Source organism: Melanotaenia boesemani, chromosome 8, assembly GCF_017639745.1.
Source record: "Melanotaenia boesemani isolate fMelBoe1 chromosome 8, fMelBoe1.pri, whole genome shotgun sequence".
NCBI classification, from domain to species: domain Eukaryota; kingdom Metazoa; phylum Chordata; class Actinopteri; order Atheriniformes; family Melanotaeniidae; genus Melanotaenia; species Melanotaenia boesemani.
In genome coordinates this window covers 14,559,716-14,580,318 of record NC_055689.1, presented here as the reverse complement: position 1 = coordinate 14,580,318, position 20,603 = coordinate 14,559,716, and the positions used below count along the sequence as shown (strand labels likewise).

Sequence of the window (20,603 nt, the reverse complement as noted above, 5' to 3'; positions counted from 1 at the left end):
CTGCACTGCCTGTAGTGCATACAAACTCTTGAAACTACAGTCTATTTAATTCAAGAGATGCTCTGAGTACATGTAGAAGGTTTTTCTTTAAATGGAGCAGAGCTACAAAGACAGGCGGGTTTGGCTGTGTTGAATGGTTGACCCAGTCAGGCCAAGAAGGGTGAGAGGTGAGCCTGACAGAAGAAATGCTTTAAAAATAACTGAATAGCGGGGGAGAATTCCAGTAATTCCATGTGGAAATAAATTCCTTCTTATCAAGGGAAGCGGACGGTGCAAATTAAGCATAAATGCATGAGGAAACACACATTTCAAATATTTATTAGACGACTGTCGCTCAGCTCTGTCAGCAAACTGTCACTGCATGTGTTTGTGTGTGTGTGTGTAGCCTTAAAATGTCATTATGCAAAACCAGACTCCTTGACATGGAATGCAGAATGTGTGTGTTTTGTGTAAGTGTGTGTGTGTGTGTGTGTGTGTGTGTGTGTGTGTGTGTGTGTGTGTGTGTGTGTGTGTGTGTGTGTGTGTGTGTGTGGTAGAGGGAGTGACATGGGTTTAAGGGGCCATGTCACCCTGTCTCTGCTGGAATGTATGACAGCAGTGTTTTGTCACTGCCTGGATGAGTGCAGCATCATGGCAGCAGAAACGGGAGGGAAAGACAGAAAGGGAGGAAGGAATAAGTTGAAAGAAGAAAAGAAATAAAGGAGTTGTATTTTTTTTTTATATCTCTACACACTCAGTGAGGAAATTAGGTCATCCAAGTAAAGCCGTTGCAGGGAACAAATCATCATCATAATTGGACCTTTAACAAATGTGCAAATGTGTGGAGGTGGCTGCTTTAAACATACACACACACAGACATGAGACAAAACACAAAAGCCAAAGCACACTTTTGTCACTACACACATGGCCGGGAGGGGGTAAAACAGAATTTCGGCATAAATCACAATATGTTTGACAGGTTTATGGCTCTTTCAGGAGCCTCATTTGGGACAGAAGCGTGATAGAAGAACGTTACTCGTGGCAAATATAATTGTGGTCACGATCTTGCCATAAATCATGGTGTGGTTACATCACATTTGCCTGGTGGCTGCAAGGGGGGTAAAAGAAAAAACCCCAATGCATCAGGTGACCTGTGGGATCTTTATGCATTCTTTCATTTTTCTCAATGGGCATTCACAGGAAAAAATTGCCAGATGGGATATGAGATGTTCTTTTACAATTTATGGCACAGTTGACACAATTACAGTAAACTATGCCACATCCCCAGAAATGGTCACTACTTTTTAGACTTATCGTGGGTTATGTTTATTGATATTATCACTTATATTCTGTATGTAAGCATAAACATGTCCACATATCCTTGAGAGGTTGAATGACCCTCTAAAGCTGTGTTTTTTTCTACGTCAGGGGCGTGGGATTCACCCCTATGAGCTCTGTCTGCCAGTCATGTTAGATACGTAGAAGACTGAAAGGTTGACCTTGCACACTCTCAGCTCCTCTTCACACATTTCATAAGACAAGCTCCACACATCATTTATTCATGTTTAAAGACAGCCTGCTTGAGACATACCAAAAGCCACATTTACAAAAAACACTGCACACACAGGCAACTCAGCCCACGCACACATGTAATATGTGCTGAATAAATCTCCATAAAGTGTCGGATTTAAAATCTGTTGTGCATGTCAGCGTTGTCTGCTGCTGTTGGCATCCAAAAGGAACAGTATCAACATCTGGCAAGGACAGAGAAGAGCGAGGCATCCTGGGGCAGTAATTGCCATGTGTCATGTCACTTATCAAAATAATTGACAGTATTTTCTACAGTGAGGTGGAAGATGGAGATGGTGTTCATCCTGGTGTTACCCTGCAGATCCCAACTGCTGGATCAGTAATGAGGCCGCTGGCTTTGTTGCTGTTGTTGCTGTTGTTGTTTTTTTTTTTCTGTTTAGTTCTGGGGCTCTGGTTCAGTGTGGCCATTTTCCCTGCAGAATAATCAAGACAACCCATCACCCCTGGATCTGGTATGAATTTATATAAGTTATAATACAGAAGCACAGCACTGTAACATATAACACAGCAAAAAAAAAGAATGTTTATTTTTCTTTCTGACATGTTTTTTAAAGAGATAACTTTACTGCTTTGCTGTACTGTGTTTTGTGAAACTGCATTGTGCTTGGCTAAATGTTAATTTTTTATTTTTTTTTTCAAAATTTGTATGTTTGTTTCTTTGTGTTGTTGTTTGTTCTTAGGATGAAAATCACATATTTGGTTCATTTTCTTATTGTTTTTGGAAAAGTTAACTTGACCTACATTATGATATAATGAATACAGTGACTCACCTTTTTTGTCTCCAGCATATTTATTTAGAAGGTAAGTACTGAAATAATCGAATCCAGTAGAAGAGGTTGCAATATTTTATTGAAAGTCTGTGCACTGCTTTCAGCCTGGTATGAGCTGCAAAAAAAGTCAACATCAGGATAAATCAGTGGCTCAGCTGTGTAGTTTTGCAGCCACACTGGCTAAGCTCCACAGGCCTCTGCATCACTTCAGAGCAAGGCGGCTGATTGACAGGACTCTGCTGACTGTGGACCCTCCTTCCCAGCGTCTCCTCCTCTCTCTCCTCTCTTCTGCTCTCTTCTTTTCGCCTCAATCGCAAGGCTGCGCTCACCGACTCGACACCGCCAACAGGGATGCAGCGAGGGCGCAGCGCAGCCTGAAAATGGCACCACCACGCGTCCTGTGGATCTATCCATCCTTTTCCCTCCTGTCCTCCCTACTTCTTTTCTACGCGTTGTCGCCGTGCAGAGCCTTGCGGAATTACCCGGAGAATGAAGGTGGGTGTGCTGGCGGGGTTGTAGGCTAAGCACCTTAGGTAACTTGGCTGTGCGCCGTGTGTCCGCGGATGGGGAGCTCCCTCATCCCGCGGTTCCACTGGCCGGGGGAAGGAGCGGAGCGCAGCGGCGCAGACTCCCGTTAAGTGCTCGGCTCGGTTATGAATCATGCATAAAGAAAAGCGGAGAGAGAGGCAAAGACTGTTCGTCACGTTTTCCTTTTCCGAGCATACTGACATTAAAATTGTATTATATACACACAGAGACAGATAGAGCGGGCTGAGGTCGACATTTCACTTTCTGACACCGTCTTCACGTGTTATAAATCAGTGCGCTGTTTTTCCTTTTCTAAAGTGGCCTAACTTATAATGATTATACCAAAACAACATTGGCATATCTGTCTAAATTTATCTTAATTATAGATATGATCGTTATTACACACTAATAAATGTTGCTGCCTTTTTTTATACTCCTGCGGACTATAGTCCATTGCTTCAGTCTGCAAATGAGGAGCAGCAATTACATTAAATTTGTCACACGCTGCTGCTGAGCCTCTCTCAGTTATTATATTAACATCGATGCACAGCCTGAAATTAGTCAATGCATTTACTTACTAACTACTCCTGACTGCTTGGTAGCCTGAAACATGGGTGCTGTACTCTTTAATGGGAAGTTGAAGTTGCACTACATGAAGAGGTGCAGGATCCAGTGCTCAAGTTGTTTTAAAAAAAGAGTGAGAGTTATTTGATTAAAAGTGATAAGAATATACTGTGCTGGCTGTCAGGCAGTCTGACCGGAGATGATACAGGTGAATTATTTCATTCAGAAAGCTCCAGTCAGTCATGATCTGAAGCGCAGCAAAGCTTCCATCACTTGTCTTTTCTCAGTCACAGTTGCACACATTAGAAGCCTCAACTGCCTGCTCACATAGGTTTGATTTAACAGTCAAATGATTCACATCCCACAGTGACAGGCCCCACTTTGGTAAAAATGGGCTTTCCTGTCTATGGCTGACTTAACAGTATAAGCTGTGTGTACATACATTGTGCTGAATGTTTGCCACAGATCAGAGGAGTGCATGCTGAACAAAGACTCCGGAGGATAGACAGGTAGCGAGACAGAGTGAAGGAGGAGGAGTGTTTTAACGGCACGAGACAATGCATGTGAGGGAGACACTAACACACTGCTGAAATATTCATTGACATGAGCATGAATGATGAAACCAACTGGAACCCAAAGGAAACTCCTGTTGATTCAGATAAACACACAGGGACATGTGAGCTGTTTTGAATGTTTATATGTGTGTGTGTGTGGATATTCAGCTTGAGAGTTTGTGAGTTGACTAATAGGTCAAAAGGGTTTTATCACTAATAAGCACTTTTTTAAAGGATGCACTAGCCAGTGTGTGTCTAACCATCTAAGTGTAACTTTTTTAGTCTTTCATCCTCTGGTCAGCTCATGCTGTTTTACACTATTGGCCTAATTGACACCTTTTAAGCCCACTGCCCATTTTCTATTTGTATAGTGGTGCGTGTGTGGGAGGGGGTGTGTGTCCAGCGGGACAGTAATTCAATGAAGCCATTTTTGTCAGCCACTTTGTGCTCTGCTTTTACCGTTCGGCCAGCCAGTTATCCTGCTGCGACCACATGCTTAGCTGAGGGATTGCGCTTCTTTGTGCCAGTGTGTATGTGTATGTGTGTGTACCTTGTGTTTGCCTGTGTGTGTGCATATTGTCCACCCCCGCATCTCAGCTGCCGTGTTATTCCAGGAAATCCTCCCTCTGAGTCTGTCTAAGCAGAGGCAAAGTTGTATTAAAAGGCGAATTACAACATATGGCCTTTGATAGAGCTCGATATTGTTATCAGGAAAACACTGGTGAGCTGTCATAAAAAATTATTTCAGAGTTAGAGCTATCGATTTGCTTCAAAATTGTTGGCATTTACAAAGAAAGTCTAAAAATGAAGGTGGACTGGCAGAACCAGTCACTTTGACAGCACTGTTAGAAAGTTATGCTTTCAGTGCCCCTGAATGGGAAAAATAAGACATAGTAGGAAATCATTCATTAATAAGTTGTGAGAAAATGTGCTTTGAAGTGCTCTTAATAGTGTTTGTAATGAACAGTAATAAGAGGATTAGTGGGTAAGTGGTAGTTCACCAGCAGAGGGAGCCCAACACACTCTCTGTCTGGACCCTGAGGGCACACTGATGTAATACCAGGGTGGATGCTCACAGGTTTTCCCTTTTAGTCTGACTGTCTTCATCCCTATCCTCTCTTACACAGTGTACCACACAGTGTACTAATGTCTTATCTATTTGTTGTGACCTTGCAGTCCCCCCCCGATTTCTTGCTAAATTTATTTCCTCAATCATAGAAAATTAAGAGCTCTGCGCTTCCTCCCAACAAAAGTGAATGCTGATGAGAGTATACTAATCAGAAGAAAATAAAGGATTTAATTGCATATTCTTGCTTCACAAATCGATACACAACTAAATTAAAGACAGGAGGGTGGGGAAAGACAACGCAGAAAAAAAAGTGACCCCACAGCTTTTCATTGAACTGGCCTCAGGGTGCATGGTGAAAATTACTGTTTTGCTTCTTGAGGTTAACATGAGGGTTAGCAGTTTTAGTGCAGATGCAAGCATGCTATATGTAAAGCACGCCCTCTATTTAGACACACACACACACACACACTTATGATTCATACTGTGGTATAATGTTGGGTCAAAGGTTTCATCTGATCTAATTGCTTTAATCTATAATGGCTGCTTGTAGTTATCGGCAGAGCCATACCTCAATAAGCGTGTGTGTGTAAGGCCAAGAGATTGCTCTGCTCCCATGTAACAACTATGACCTTGGACCGAGGAGGATATAGATCTCTGTTCTCATCAGAAAGCAGCAGAGAGAAGCAGCAAGCGAGCACCCTCCTGTTTTTCTTTTTTTTACCGCTTCTCCAAATTCTCTTTAATCCCTTCTTTTATATCTGCCCTTCTCTGTTTTCTATCAGCCTCCCTCTTGGCCTCCATCTCTTTCTCCTTGGTTGCTTTCACCATTCATCTTCCTCTCCTCTTCTTTCTCTTCATCTTTCTCTGACCTCAGATAGACCAGCAGAGTGGGAACAAGCTGCCACTGTATGCTTTTTGTAATGACATGAAGCCTCTATATCTACATTCACAAGGAAAACTGGATGTGTATTCACAAGCACACCCACCCACCTACAGTCATCTTATCTTAATGTATGGCCTCGGGGCAGTTTGGTGGTCAGAGAACAGTGTCACATATTCTGGAGGCTCACTGATAGATTATGTTATAAATACAAGTCAGTGACAGAAAATGATTTTGCCACGAGGGCTTCACCTCATCATGGATTCGCTCACAATGCTTGTGTACGTGCATGTGTGTGTCTGGTTTGGAGTGTGCAGAGGGTGTAGAGGGTGTGGGTAAATCAAATGTGAGAAGGACAAGAAGAAAAAAGACCAACATGCAGTTTAAAATGAAATAAACAACTCACCATCCCTACCTACACCCACCAAACCTTTGTGTGGTAAAAAATTTAGCATCATATTCTGTTTATTTGTTTTTCTTCACTGTTGTGTTTTGATCCTACTCTTTCTCTTGTGTAACACTGGCTGACGAGAGCTGCCACCGACATAAGAGATGGAGTGTAAAAAGACTGCCGTCGAGTCGGACGCAGTTTTCTACCAAGATCATAACAGCGGCTGATCTTGTGGGAAGACAGACTGCAGCAGCGCTTTTACAGAGATGCTTTCTTTTTTATTTCTTTCTACACAATCATAACAAATCACATAGCTGGAGGGGTAAAAAGAAAGTAATTTAAGAGGATAAAATCAACATGACCCTCAAAGACTTGACTTCATTTCTACAGCCTGAATTTAAATATAAAACACAATAACTAAGGCTTGTTTAGCTGTTATAAATTTCTCTGCTTTCTTACATCAGCTAAAACTCATTCAAGATCAGAAACATGACTCTGACACTCATGAATCAATTATCCAATACAACCTGAAATTAGATGTTGCTCTCTTCTGCAGTGGATGATTGAGAATCCATTTCAAACATTCAGACTTGAAAAGATTAGAAAAAATGTTTTTCTTATCAAGTTAGAAGCAAAGACATGTGTTTTAGTTACACCCTCAGAGTTGAAAAACACTTTTTTTTTGTCAATGTCAAATCTATTATGCATAAACGTCTCGCTAGAATCAATATCAAACAGGCTACCTCTCTTCACCCATTCATATACAGTTTTATTCCAGATCTGAAACTTACATAGAGAAAAATTGTGCGTATAAATGAGTTTCCAGTCCAGGAGGAATCAACCTTTACTACATTTCACAGAAATGTTAGAAGGAATAATTTCTTCTTCTCATAACTTTTGCAAACCATTTTTATCTGTCAGTTCACCGCTTCAAAGTAAAGATAACCACAGGATTCTGAGCAATATTAAGCATTTGAGGATTTAAGAATGAAAAAATGTACCACACAGTTTGTGGGTCAGTGAAGGCTTCCTCCAATCAAGGAAATGTTGTGTCATCATCACAGAGGTGGATCTCAGTTGCTGCAGATGGTGAGAATCCACTTTGTTTCCATGTGGCTTTAGACACGAGTACATGGGCATTTATATATTTTTAATATTCCCCCCTTTCTTTTTAAAACAAGACATTGTTCTTTTTTATTTTCCAGTTAGTTTTCCATACACTGATAGTTTTCCTCATGCGGGTGAACAAGGGTGGGTCTTAACCAGCTACAATTGCAGCTGAATGGTTTCTAAGGTTGAATGATTCCCGTCAGATGCCAAGATCATTAATGTCAAAGGAGGCCTTCGTCAGTGTGCGACATTTGAAGGATGTAGCTAGATTTCAGCATACATAGCCTCTCACCACTTTACCACTGGCACGTTTCCTGAACCCTTCCCCCCTCTGAACAAGCCCTTAACCACTGGTCAAATCACTGATCAGTGAGCCTTGACCACAGTCCATCCACCACCTGAAAACATGCATTCTTCTTCTTTTGCGCTCACTGCCTCTCCATTTACTCCTTGTCATGAACGTTTTTGTCTGAACTAAATGTGCTTGTTACCTCCTGTTTTTCTGGTGTTTGTTGCAGGTTTGACTTGTGTTATGGGGGCTGTGCAAATACACGGCTACACTGACAACGTTGATCATTTAACTAAAAAAAGACTGTAGCGCAAAAGTGGCAGATTATATTAAAAACTGGTGGTGTTTAGAGTGTTTTTGCAGCTTTTTGGACACATTATGAGTCAGAAATGGTGAGATTTTTCCCCTGATGTGCACATCAGCAGTACAACCTGGTCTACATGCATTTTCATCCAACATGCAATTACTTAGCTGCCTCCACCATGGCTCACTGAGACTCCAGACCAATTTACCCTTCTGTGACCAACCACTGTGTGACAGCCATGCATGTGTGTGCACATGTGTGTCAGCTGTTGTCTCATCAGGGGGAATGTCTAAAGAAAAGAGCACAAAAAGGTCAGCAACAGAGAGAAAGCTCATTCAAAGCCTTTAAAGACATTCCTGCACAATTAGCTTTAAACCTTCATACCGCTGGTCATTCTGTTCACTCAGCTCTCAATAGCTGTTTCAGTTCAGTCATTAACTGACCAGCTTGTGTGGTTAGAGGGATATGTGTCTGTGTCTTTTACTGCAAGGTACTTCTGATTTGCCAAGGTTGCGTTTGTGTGTGTGTGTGCTTGTGTGCATTATGTTTATGAACATCATTATTTTTATGTGTTTTTGAGTTTGTTTGGTGCGACTTGCCCTTGATGAGTTGTGGACATGCTGGTGAAGGAAGCTTCTTACAAAAAAAAAAAAAAAAAACCAAGTGTCCCGATCTGACTGGGTGTCATAGTTCAACACTGTAAGCATTCAACCAGCATGTACAGACAAACCATTACCCACACACACACACACACACACACACACACTCCAGAGCCTCTTCAAGCAACAAACTAGTGCAGTGCTCCTGCCATTGTCTGTCAGCATATCATCTTTTCAGTACTGCGTGTACTGTCAGTTTATGTGAAACAGCACAGTAGGCTAATATGCATTCTGCTACAATGGAGGTCCAAAAGCGCACGCTCAGTGATCTACAGTTCATCATGTCTATCAATTCTTTTTTCCATAAACAGTTTTATATTGCCTTTAAAGGTCACGCAGTATGCTTCACTTCTTGTTTCTTTTAGGTTTGTCGCAAATCTTTTTTTCACTGCTTCACTGATCTGTCTTGTTCTGGGGTTTTCCACAGATGATCAGTCTGATGGGGATCTTGGGAGATTGGAGGCTGGTTGTGTTTCTTTAATAGTTTCTTGTATTTTTAGCTGTATAAAAGGTGTGCATTGTCCTGTTGGGGATTGCTGATGAGGGTTGCTGTTGCCGAGAGGGCTTTGCTCGGTCTGCTTCAGATGGGTGTCACAGCAACATCTCTTTAAATACAATGAATGTTTCTCAGTACAACACTGCATTTCCACTAGATGACCTGTGCTATTCTCATCACCTGTCACTGGTGTCATCGTTGTGGCTGACTACTGTATATATTTCTAGATCTGGTGTAAGATGATTCATTTCAACATATACTGTAAATAATATATCAGTTATTCCATATTTCTGATAAGCTCTATCTTTTTCTGATCCTTCAATAATAAAATTCAGATAAAAGAAGCTCAAAGGTTTTAATGCGAGTTTTACATTGTCATTTAAAAGGTGGTGTTTTTTCAAACTTTCTTACGTAGTTTACTTTCTTATGTTAACTTTCTGTATAAAGTCAAACAAGGGCATATCATCCAATTAAATCAAACTTTAAACACTTTGTTTTTTAACTTAAGGACAAATAATTGTTATTATTCCCTGAGCGCAGTTTTTATCATTTTATTTGTGTGCTGTATGTCAAATAAGTGATGTGTTTAAAAACCTGTCTGCAACTTAAGCATGCATGGTAAAAGTTAATTGAATTTTATTTGTTTTGCACATTCAGCTTTTACCCTCAGTGATCTGCTCCTGTCTATTACTCATGTAAATAATTATATGTATGATTACCTGGCACGATTCTCAATATAATTGACTTTAATTATCATAATTTAGTCCATTTCAAAGCGCAATTTAAATCTATGCTTGTTGAAGTGTAATGGATCAACCTAAGATAGGGAATGGCTTGTAAAAATGGGGAGGAAATGGAAGGGAATCAAAGAAGAATTGGGATTAGAATTTAATTTAAATCTGTTGAATTATTCATAGATGGATTCACTTTGCAGACGGCGATCACACTCAAAGAATAATAACATTTAGCCTCTGAAATCATGCTGGATTCTACCACCGCCCCAAAAAAATATCTTACAGAAAAATGAATTGGGCATGGCTGCATCAAGAGAACACATCCCTCATACTAAAAATGACACAGGATATTGACTGAAAAAGCTGATCAAAACTTTTCATTCAGAACTCAATCGATCCATGTGTGAAAGGAGAAAATAACTTTAAGGTTTAAATTAACTTTAGAATCAAAGAAAAAGCAAGTCATTACAATATACAATGAATTCTTATTGATGTTATGTTCCTGTGCGTTAGATAATAGAGATTTTCATTTATCTATGTCCTCGTTTTTTATAAGACATCTACCCCCCCCATGCATGTGAGGTGCTTAACATGAATAAAACTAGAATATATTCATCTAAACCCATTGATGAATGATTCAATTTTGTATTTAAACCATGCACATCTAATCAAAGAGGGGAAAATGATGCCTGATAATGACAATAAATCACAGAAAGCAAAAGTTACTGGCGATAAGAAGGATATAGACTAACACACAGCTTCAATAAAATGACATCAAGAAAGGATGAGAGTGTGGAGATAATAGAGGGAGAAAAATGGAGGACTGACTGAGAGCCTCTGGTGGTTTTTGGATGAGTGGAGAGTGGACTGATGAGAAGTCAGCGACTGTTGCAGTCTTGGTGGGGTGCCCGTTTATTCCTAAAGTTCAGAGCTCAAGTCCTCCCACTCCTTCATCCCACTCTCCATCCGCTCATTTGTTGCCCTGACAACTATCTCACCAGCTGAACTGAACTCTCAGTGGAGTGTCCAGTATGTGGTGGGACTAATACTGACATATTAAAAGTATATGCGCGTGCTGCAAGTAAATCTGCCCCACAAGAGAAGTTGTATTGTGTATTTTATGAACTTTTATTAACTATAAACTTTAGTTTTATGTTGTAATACAAGGAAATTTAGTCAACTTGTGGTGTAAAGAGGTCTAAATGTCTGATCCTTTGTTTTTACTTTTCCCAGAAATTTTATCTGTAGCTTTCACCTGACATAAGTGGCACAAATAATAGATTTTCAAATGACTGGATTTGTGGGAGTCATAGTTAAATGTCATGTTAGACCATTTAATTAAATATTATGTGCTGTAGTGTTGAAACATGGTGGTCCAAGCAGCTTCAGCTCTAATCACGTTATGTTGTAGATATGAGAGAGTTGTAAACCTGGGTTCTACAGCCAATTTTATTTTATGAGAATAATTTTTTCCCCCTATTTTTTGAAAAATAATGACAGCACTTTAATTCACTGGTGTTTATTGTTGGAAGAAAACAAAGACATGAAAATCAGATTTAAAAGAGATTCAAAAAATGGCAAGAAGTTCAATTTATTTGCAAAACAGCCACCGCTGTGCAGTGATTTATCTCAGACGAATGTTCCATCACCTTATTTGCATTTTCCTCCACTTTTTTCTTTTTAACTGGTTTTTCTCAAGAGGACAGTGATTATCCAAAATTGTACTCAGCATTTTCTTGCAGAAAGAAACCCAACTTTTTAGCGAAGAAGGAATAATCAGAGTTTTCCATTTAAAGGGAAAACAATGAGGCACCAGCATGTTGAATGTGGTGTCAGCAAGGCTCTACAATAACTTCCAGGTCTGCCCATTTCTCCTTACCGTTAATGTGTGTGAGATGAAAAGATCTAATGAACTCATTATGTAGTCGCATATTGGACTCGCTGCTGGTTCTGTGTGGTGGTCCTATTGTTCAGTCTTTGTCGTTGCTGCACTGGCACAGGCTTGAGGTGTGTGTGTGCGTGTCACTTTTGTGTGTTTAAGCATCCTGGCCTCTTTGTGCGCCAGTCTGGCTGTTGGCAGCGCTGTTTGATTTTTTGGCAGGTGGATCACAGCTTCTCGCAGCCCAGCTGAAGCAGTGGATGCTGGCCAGTGAGAGAGTGGTAGAGAGATATAAGCAGGCAGAGGAGGAGCAAGAAAGAGAGAAGAAGGCAGGGAGACACAGACACCCTAGAGGGAGGAAGCACAAGTGAGAAGAAAAATAGACACAGAAGGAGAGATGAGAAGACAAAGAGACAAAAAAAATGTTCAGCATTTTCTCTACTTCACAGTTCAGAATTTTAAAGCTTTTGCAGAGGAATTTCTTATTCCCAAATTCACACTGTCCACCCTCACCTCCTCCTCACTTTTCACTCTCAGAATATAAACCTCACAGTTTGGTGCTGGCAATCATTGAGACAGCTTGTCTTTTTTTTTACCCAAAAAGCCTCCACAGTAATCAGGTCACATGTGCATGTCCACGGACCTGACGGTGCATTTTCTCTAACAAACGGCAGAGAAAATAAAGGTGATGTTTGTCTTGTCTTGTCTTTCATTCTTGTTTTAACATCTCAAACTGTCAACATTTGGGAAATGATCCACAGTGGGTGTGATATGTTTTAGCTGCCCACTGATGTGGAAATTTTCTGTGTGAATCTGAATCTTTGTTTGAGGGAGGGTCATTGCATCAAATGCGGGCCTCGTCTGTGTGACTGTGTGATGAGCTTTGTGTTTTTATTCCACAGGCTTTGATTTCACACGCACAGTTTAGCATATTACTTTGAGGAAAAAAGCAGGTAAGAAAGAGAAGGAATGAGAGCATCTAGACTTGGACACACACATAGTTTGTTCTGTTATGTTATATTGAAAAAAGAAGTATGTATTTTCACTCTTTTGTCAGTTTTCTTCTCATCTTTGAACACACATACACACTGGTTACATGCAAAGTGGCTGTGTCAGCAGACAGGAAGCCATAGCTAATACATTATTGATGAGTCCAGTCATTGATTATAAGTGAAAAGTGGTATTGACAATAGGTGTTAAGAGAAGAGAAAAAGTGCCGATGTGTAGGTTTATATGTGTGTGTGTGAGTGCGTGCGTTCTCCCCGTGGGCTGCAAAATGGCTTTAGAATCTGTAATGACTTCAGTACCACTTTAGCTTAGAAGACAATGCTAGGATATGTTTGCAGTTAATGAGATGAAACTCACTGTGTGCAGAATTTCTAAAAAGTCACCTTTTAACTTTCCTCGGAGATACAGCCATGCAGAGTTTTAGTTTTCTAAGGTTTTACCTGAGATTTGTCTGCATACCGTTGTGACAATATGATGGTGTAACGTAAGTTTCATGTAATAATAAAAAAAAGCTTTAGCTTTCTTTCTACTGAGAATCAGATGAGAAGATTGATACCTTTCTCATGTTTGTGCATTGAAGCTTTGCATAATTAAACATATTTGAGTTGTAGAATAAGTTATAACACTGTACTGAGATGAAACTGTGTTGGCATTAATATTGACATTTTTATCTCCAAATGCTTTTCGTGGCTTAAAAAGTAGCTCAACAGCCAATTGACTGCTTTACACCACCCTGAAACTTGCAGGGAAAATGCTGAAAAGGGTTTATGAAAAGTGAGCAGCTCATCTCCTTCAGTTGTTTCCCTTGACAGGCCCTGACTACTCATTTTCAAATATATGCTTATCGAGACTTATAAGAGTTCATACTATTTTTGTAACTACTCTCTTACACTTGCATTGCATCATAACAGAATATTACAGAGTCAATGGCCCCACACAATACCAAAAACACAGAATGGCTGAAAAACTCCTGCCTATAAACTATATAATTAAAATGTCACTGTAAATAAGTAGTGGCATCACCAAATGGCATGTGAACTTCTGTTTTGCAGTCTGTTGCTGCCTTATTTTCTTTTTTGGCACTATGCAGTCCTCAGTTGAAACCTGTATTATGTAACCCTGCTGACAACAGCAGCCTGATTTATCCTTCATTTTGCTCTAAATGTCACCATTATTAACCAAATGCACACCATGCTGTAATGAAGAGCAGCAGTTTCACCATCAGTTCATCAGGAAAATGTTCTTGACTAGAGTAGTTTCCCTCTCCTGGCCATTAGAAAGAATGGTTATTTAATTGGTTTCTGTATTGGCATCACTTCTCAGACCATAGATACTATGCAGTAGGTGAAGTGGAGCTCAGGGGTGAAGGTGCACTTATCATGTGCAGAGCTCAACAAAAGGTGTTTTTCTTTACCAAGGGCACACAACTTTTGTTGCAGCTGAAAATGTTTCTTGAAACAATGGTTAATGAAATTTGTCATAAATTTACAAAGAAGTAATGAAAAAGGACAATGACAGAGGGGACATTAGGCTTGGGTAGGTTTTAGAGTTTCACAATAACACAGTCATAGTTAGCTTGCTAATTAGCTAGCAAAGGCTAAACTTCTTTCGGAGATAGTTGTAGCTGTATCCTCCTCTGACACGCCTGTTGCTTCCTCAGGTGTGAACCATACAAATGTTTTTCACAGCAAACATTTTAACATGTAATAACATTTAGACCACAGGTGTAGTCAACAATATTAGTGAGTTCCATTTAGTGCTACAGTTAGCCTTCCTGCTGAGACAGGACTAAACACTGACATATTCCACTGAACACATTATTAGGAATTTCTGTTTGCAAAATTGCTGCACTAAAATTAATTTTCATTTAAAATCATTACAAAAAAGGGACTTTAAAACTTTAGTTACTGAATATTTCATGTTTTCTCTCTTATGTTTTATGTAATTTGGGTGACATGGCCTTTTAAAGTAATCAAAGGTGTACTGATTCATTCTGTCTCTGAAAGCATCAAACTGCACGCAATGCTGAATAATAGAAGATATCAGTTCGAATTTGGTAAATCTGAAACACAATTTAGTGAACCTTGTCAATAAGAAGCTTTTATCTGTGCTCTGCGATATCATTGCATATGAAAAACATTGTATGTGCGTCTCTGTTGAGTCCTGAAATCATATATTATTATACTATTATGTTCCATTTTTGTCTGCCACTCAAAAGCCCATGGACTGAGTCTAAATGGTCTTCAGTTCGTCTGAATAGGCGCATGGAGTGGAGGCCTACTCTGACCTTTTGCTGCACAGCACCTCCCCTCTGCTGTTTCTGTCTCATTCCTCTCATTTAATAGATCTCTCTGTTTCCCTCTCTCTCTCTCTCTCAGCTTGGCTCCACTGTGCAGCCTCTCTCTTTGCTTTATTATACCTTTGTGCATGATTTTCTTGCAGGATGTTTTCTGACTCATACACTGCTTTGTGCAAGTGCGTGCAGACACATACAGATATAGTATAAGTGCCTTTGCATGCGCACAAAGCACATATATACACACTGTCAGTAACTCAGCATGGCTGCCCTCCCTGCTGTCACTGTGTGCTGAGCTGAGGAGAAGGGCTGGGAGAAAGGTAGAGCTGATGAGCAGGATGACTGCAAGAGAAGGAGAAAGAGAAGGAAAGATAAGAAAAGAGCTCATTTGTTATACCTACCAGCAAGTTGTAAGCAGACACTTTTCATCCTCTTCAGTTGTGTGATTAGGCTCATTTACATTCAGAAGAGAAAACATTACAGGACTGCTTAATACTTTTTTTCAGATCACTGCTGCTAACTTATAAAAATATGAGTGAATATAGAAAGTACGCTGCTTTAACCCATAAGAGCCTGACGTGACATATATGTTACATACAATTTCTGAGACATTTTGCTTCAATTTATGGTATAAACTTTGCTCAAAATCCTGCTGAACACAATCTGATACTTGTCTTCTGTCCCCTAATAGATACCCAGAAGCGGAGAACCACATTATATGATTTTAATGTATCACATGGTAATAAATGGTAGATATCCCTCCCAGAAAATGTACATTTTTTGTTACATTTTGTTAAAGGGCCAAATAAAGACCTCATATTTAAAAAATTGGACTTTTCTTACCATTTTTTCATGGGTTGGGCCTTAATGGGTTAAACTGATGGAGTGAGTTTAAATTGCGTTAGGTCAGCAGCTGGGGTTCTGTGGATTTTAAGTAATGGCTCAAACATTTTAGCAGAGGAAAGATAACCTAGAAGACCCACAATCTGTGTGGCTAAGAGACAGAGAAGAAGAAAAAAAAGAGAAGCAGCAGTCTCTGCAGATGGATGCTGATTAAATATTGATGGTCAGCAGTGTTGAGGGCTTGATTAGGACCTGAGTGAGCCAAGCCACACACCTATGTACACATGCACTAACAAGTGACACACAGATTCGGGTAGAGAACTTCCCTCCAGAATTTGAGCAGGTTTTCATTATGCCTCCCTGTGGTCATCCTGCCACTTCTTCTCCTCATTTTTCATTCTCACCTCCCTGCAACCTCTCTCCACTTCCTCCCGTCACATGGAGATCACACTCTGGGAACAACATGTGCAATATATTGTGTATTTATTCTACTATTGCAAGTTGTCCTTGATGGCAGTCTGCTGTTACAGCAATGCTCCACAAAACTGTCGGCATTCACAAAGAATTTCAAGCTGAATGAAAAAAATCTAAATACCTGCAGAAAAATCTTAAACCATGCCTGCTACTTGACATAGGATAATAGTACTTCAATGACTGTAAGAAAAGTGCCTTGATAAGCAAAACCGTTCATTGTTTTTACAATATAAAAGGCTGTGATGCAGTCAGAAAAGAGGTTTTAAATGAAATGTCTTAATGTAGAAGGTGAAGTTTAACAGTCTCTTTGTTAGGCAGTTTCACTAACTAATTTTGTTTCTCCTAAAGCTGTAGCATCACAACCATAGGGATCTTAAAGTTAAAATGACAGGTTTAGCATTACTTGTAATTCCACAGCAGATACGTGCCCAACGCAGGAAAAAAAACTTGTATAAATTATGAGAACATCTTGTAAGATTTTACTGTATGTGGAAGGTTTATGATACATGATGTTATGCAATATAAGAAAGACACAAACTCACCGCACCAAATCTGTGTGGGAAAATGAGGATTGAAACAACACACAATAATGTGTATGTATCTTGTCATGTTGTTGCAGTTACTTTGCTGGACTCCATGTCAGCTTTGGCCGACCTTGGCTGGGAGGCTTACCCTAATGAGGGGGTGAGTATGTGCAGCACAACACACACCCATGCACCCTTACATACCCAAAACAAACACCTATCATCCATGGAGTTGACACTGAAAGTATGCATATAATCATAACTAGCAGTCTGTGTTTTCATGGAGTTAGCTGCAGCTTTGGAGCGTGTGTTTTAGAGAACACTGGGTTCTTAAGCACTCCTTGCTAAATCTGGAGTCTGCAGGGGGAATTTACAAATCATTTCTGCTGTGCTGAAAATGTGGTGGCACTAGAGCCTCCATTTACTATGGGTTACGATTTTTGGGATGGATTGAAGGGACAAGGTGGGGGGAGTAAATATTCTTACGTAAGAGGAGGTATTTGCATGTGCACTTGGGGGGGCGAGCATGGGTTGCGTAACAAGCCTTTTTTCAGGTACAGGGACCAAGGGAGTCTGGAGTGCAGCCACCATGAATCAGAAAATGTCAACAGAGAAGTGAGGAGAGGAAGAGGGGGAGAGCATAGAGAGGAGGAGCGACAAAGTGCTTTCAACAGAGCGGGATCTGTATGTCACTGTAGTGCAGGAGCTGTTGAATGGTGCTGAATTAATTCTATTTCCTCTTGAGTCACACTTCTTTCTCTCTTCCCCTTCACTATTCAGCATCAGTGTGTTAAATTGCAGGATGCCACACGCGGTTTCATGGTTTTGTGCAGCAGAGAGGAAGCTGAAGTGAGTGAAGCTAAGCAAGGTTGTTTTCTTAAGCAATCAAGGGTATCAAGTTCACCTAAATGAAATGCTCCAATTGTGTGGTCATATTGTAGATGTTTTTTCTTTCTTTCTTTCTTTCTTTGAGGTCCTTATATAAGAGCAAAATATGTTCCATCTGTGGTAAGACAAAGAGCTTCAATCGAAATTTTTAAAAACCAGAGTAGACAAGGCAGGATTACTGAAAATACAGGTTGGGGAGGCCAAAAAAGCACGCGTGTTGTTAGTTTACTGTCAAAGAAATGTGTTACCTGCAAAGTAAAGTAATAAACTTTCTTTATTATAAATCTCAACAGCCAGTAAAATTCAATAGCCAAGTAAAGGACCATAAATAGATCCTTTTTAACAGCAACAAGATTTTGTTGAACATAAAAGTACAGAGCATACCTTTAATTTTCCTAATTTCACTAGCTGCTTTTTTTTAAACAAACAAAAAAATCCATTTTGTGAACTGGTTAAATCTTTGCAGTTATTGCTCTTCTTATTTGGCCATTTTTCTTCTCCTAGATTCCTACATTACTGGGCTTGTACAGTCTGTGAAAATTAAAATGACATATATAATTGTTTTTATATATAACTGACACCTTCATTTCAGTGTTTTCCACAAAGGAAACACACTGTGAAGTCTCAATACATTTTCTTTTAAAAGGACAGGACAAAACAGGCTGCACGGTGGTGTGGTGGTTAGCACCGCAGCCTCACAGCAAGAAGGCTGTTGGTTTGAGCCTTGGCTGGGGGGGAAGTTTGAACCGGGGGGGTGGTGGCCTTTCTGTGTGGAGTTTGCATGTTCTCCCTGTCTATGTACATGCATGTTAGGTTAATTGGAGTGAGTGTGTGTGTGTGAATGGTTGTTTGTCCCTACCTGGGTTTGGCCCTGTGATGAACTGCTGACCTGTCCAGGGTGTACCCTGCTTCTCACCTGTTAAAATGCTGGGATAGGCTCCAGCTTACCCGCAATGGACTAAGCGGTAGATAATGAATGAACGACAAAACAAACAAGCATCAGAACATCGATAATGCCTCACTTTAATATGTTGTTTTTGAACCCATTCAGTTTTGCACAAGTTAAATCAACATCTGAACACATCGTTGTGTGCTGTTTGGTCTGGTCTGCTGGGCTAAAGAAGTTTTACATTTTTTATGTCTGTTTTTTGTTTGTATGTTTTCCATGGTATGGTTTAGTCCAGAGGCCTGTACTACAAAGCTGGATTTATTTTCTTATCGAGGTAACTTCGAGGTTAACCCGGGGTTTTCCGTACTACAACGCTAGTTCACTTCTTTCTGGGATAAGTCACCATGGTAACCTAAGCTGCTGTGGAGCAGGTTATGTTCTGGATAAGAGATCAACGAGTATCGCAGCACCACCTCCTGACCAATCAGTTATCTTGAAAAATTGCCTGCCCGTTCTTAGAACATTCTGTCCACTTTGGTGAACGGATCATGAGAGGCGCACTTAGGAGAGAAATTGTTTTTAGGGATAGATGCATCCTTTTTATGAAGAAGAAAGTCTTGTCACTGACTGCTTTGAAGCACGTTTTTGTTCTTGATCTTGACTTGTTCCCATATCCGCTTAGCTTTACTAGGGTTGAGTCTGAAATAACGAAGTTAATAATAATGGTCGCACATGCCATAGCTTCAAAACTATGAAGTCATGTATCGCACAGCTACTCATGCCATCATGGTGAGGAATTAATATTCCAACACAAAACAAGCTCACATGGGGGTGCTGAGCCTCAAATGAACTGAACGGAAAATATAAAAGAAAGGAAAGACACTGAGGAAGCTATAAAGTTTGGGCCGCAATAAAGTGAAACTGAATGTGCAGACTACTGTCCGTTTATATTATCCAATGAATTAATACTGTATAATCTCATGAACTGACATATTAACAGAGTCTGCAGTTTTCTGCCTTTCCTGGCTTTTGCTGCAGCAACAGTGTTGCTTTTGGCCTGGATGATGTGTTTGAATTCTTAATATTTCTGAAGAATAATGTCTGTTGATAACCAGCTTCGTAGTACTGCTTACCCAGATCCTGAATGTCTGGATAAGTCAACTCAGATAACAGAGAGATATCCGGGGTATGTTAATCACACTTCGTAATACGGGCTCCAGGTTAATCCCTCAGAGTCGTGCTAAACCATTAACTTGTTGTTACACCAAGGATAGGTGTATGAATTTCTTGAAGGGTTAGACTGGATTTCTGATGTTACTTGCAGAAACCATTAGGAAAACTTCCTAAATCTTTACAGTAATTTGCAAATTAGTTCAGGCAAGTATCTATTCTATTGTAATCTATTCTACAGTCATTTAGCAGATGATTTTAGTATCTGTTGGACAAAAAAAACAAACAGCATAAAACATTTTTACCAGCCACCTTTTGGACTTAAACTAACTACCAAAGCTTGCTACCAATGATAAAAAGGTACTTTTGTCCTTTTGGGAAAAAAAAATATTGTTGATACTATTATGGATAAATTATCTATTGATGCTTGTTTTTTAACTAAAGGGGAATAAACAGTCTAGAAAGAGCCAGAAGAATGATACACTGAGGTAGAAAAGGACTACAAGAAGCCCCAGTGTTTCATATCAGAGGATTATCTAGTTGACCTATGAACCTTAATCCTGGGGATTATTCCCAGTGAGAGGCAATTCCCACTAATATAAGACCAGTGTCTACCTGAATTAGTCCAAAACGACACTTGACCCTCGCCGGTCACTCTTAATCCAGGTCGTGCGAGGCCGGATATGGCTGAGACTGAGTGAAGCGACCCACTTCT

The 20,603-nt window shown here is 40.0% G+C and overlaps 1 protein-coding gene across 3 annotated transcripts in view; it reads left to right on the top strand.

The window, feature by feature from the left end:
* Positions 1-2,657: 2,657 nt before the first annotated feature.
* The window catches only part of epha4b (eph receptor A4b), an 82,158-nt gene continuing 64,212 nt past the window's right edge, over positions 2,658-20,603 (top strand). For 2 of the 3 annotated variants that reach the window (XM_041992864.1, XM_041992863.1), the window contains exons 1-2: positions 2,658-2,834; positions 17,037-17,101. In XM_041992864.1, coding sequence (XP_041848798.1) covers positions 2,720-2,834; positions 17,037-17,101 — 180 coding nt within the window. In that variant the 5' untranslated portion in view covers positions 2,658-2,719. Of the gene's footprint in view, positions 2,835-17,036; positions 17,102-17,543; positions 17,636-17,721; positions 17,791-20,603 lie in introns of those variants that run through there. The other variant, XM_041992865.1, reaches the window with a different exon arrangement.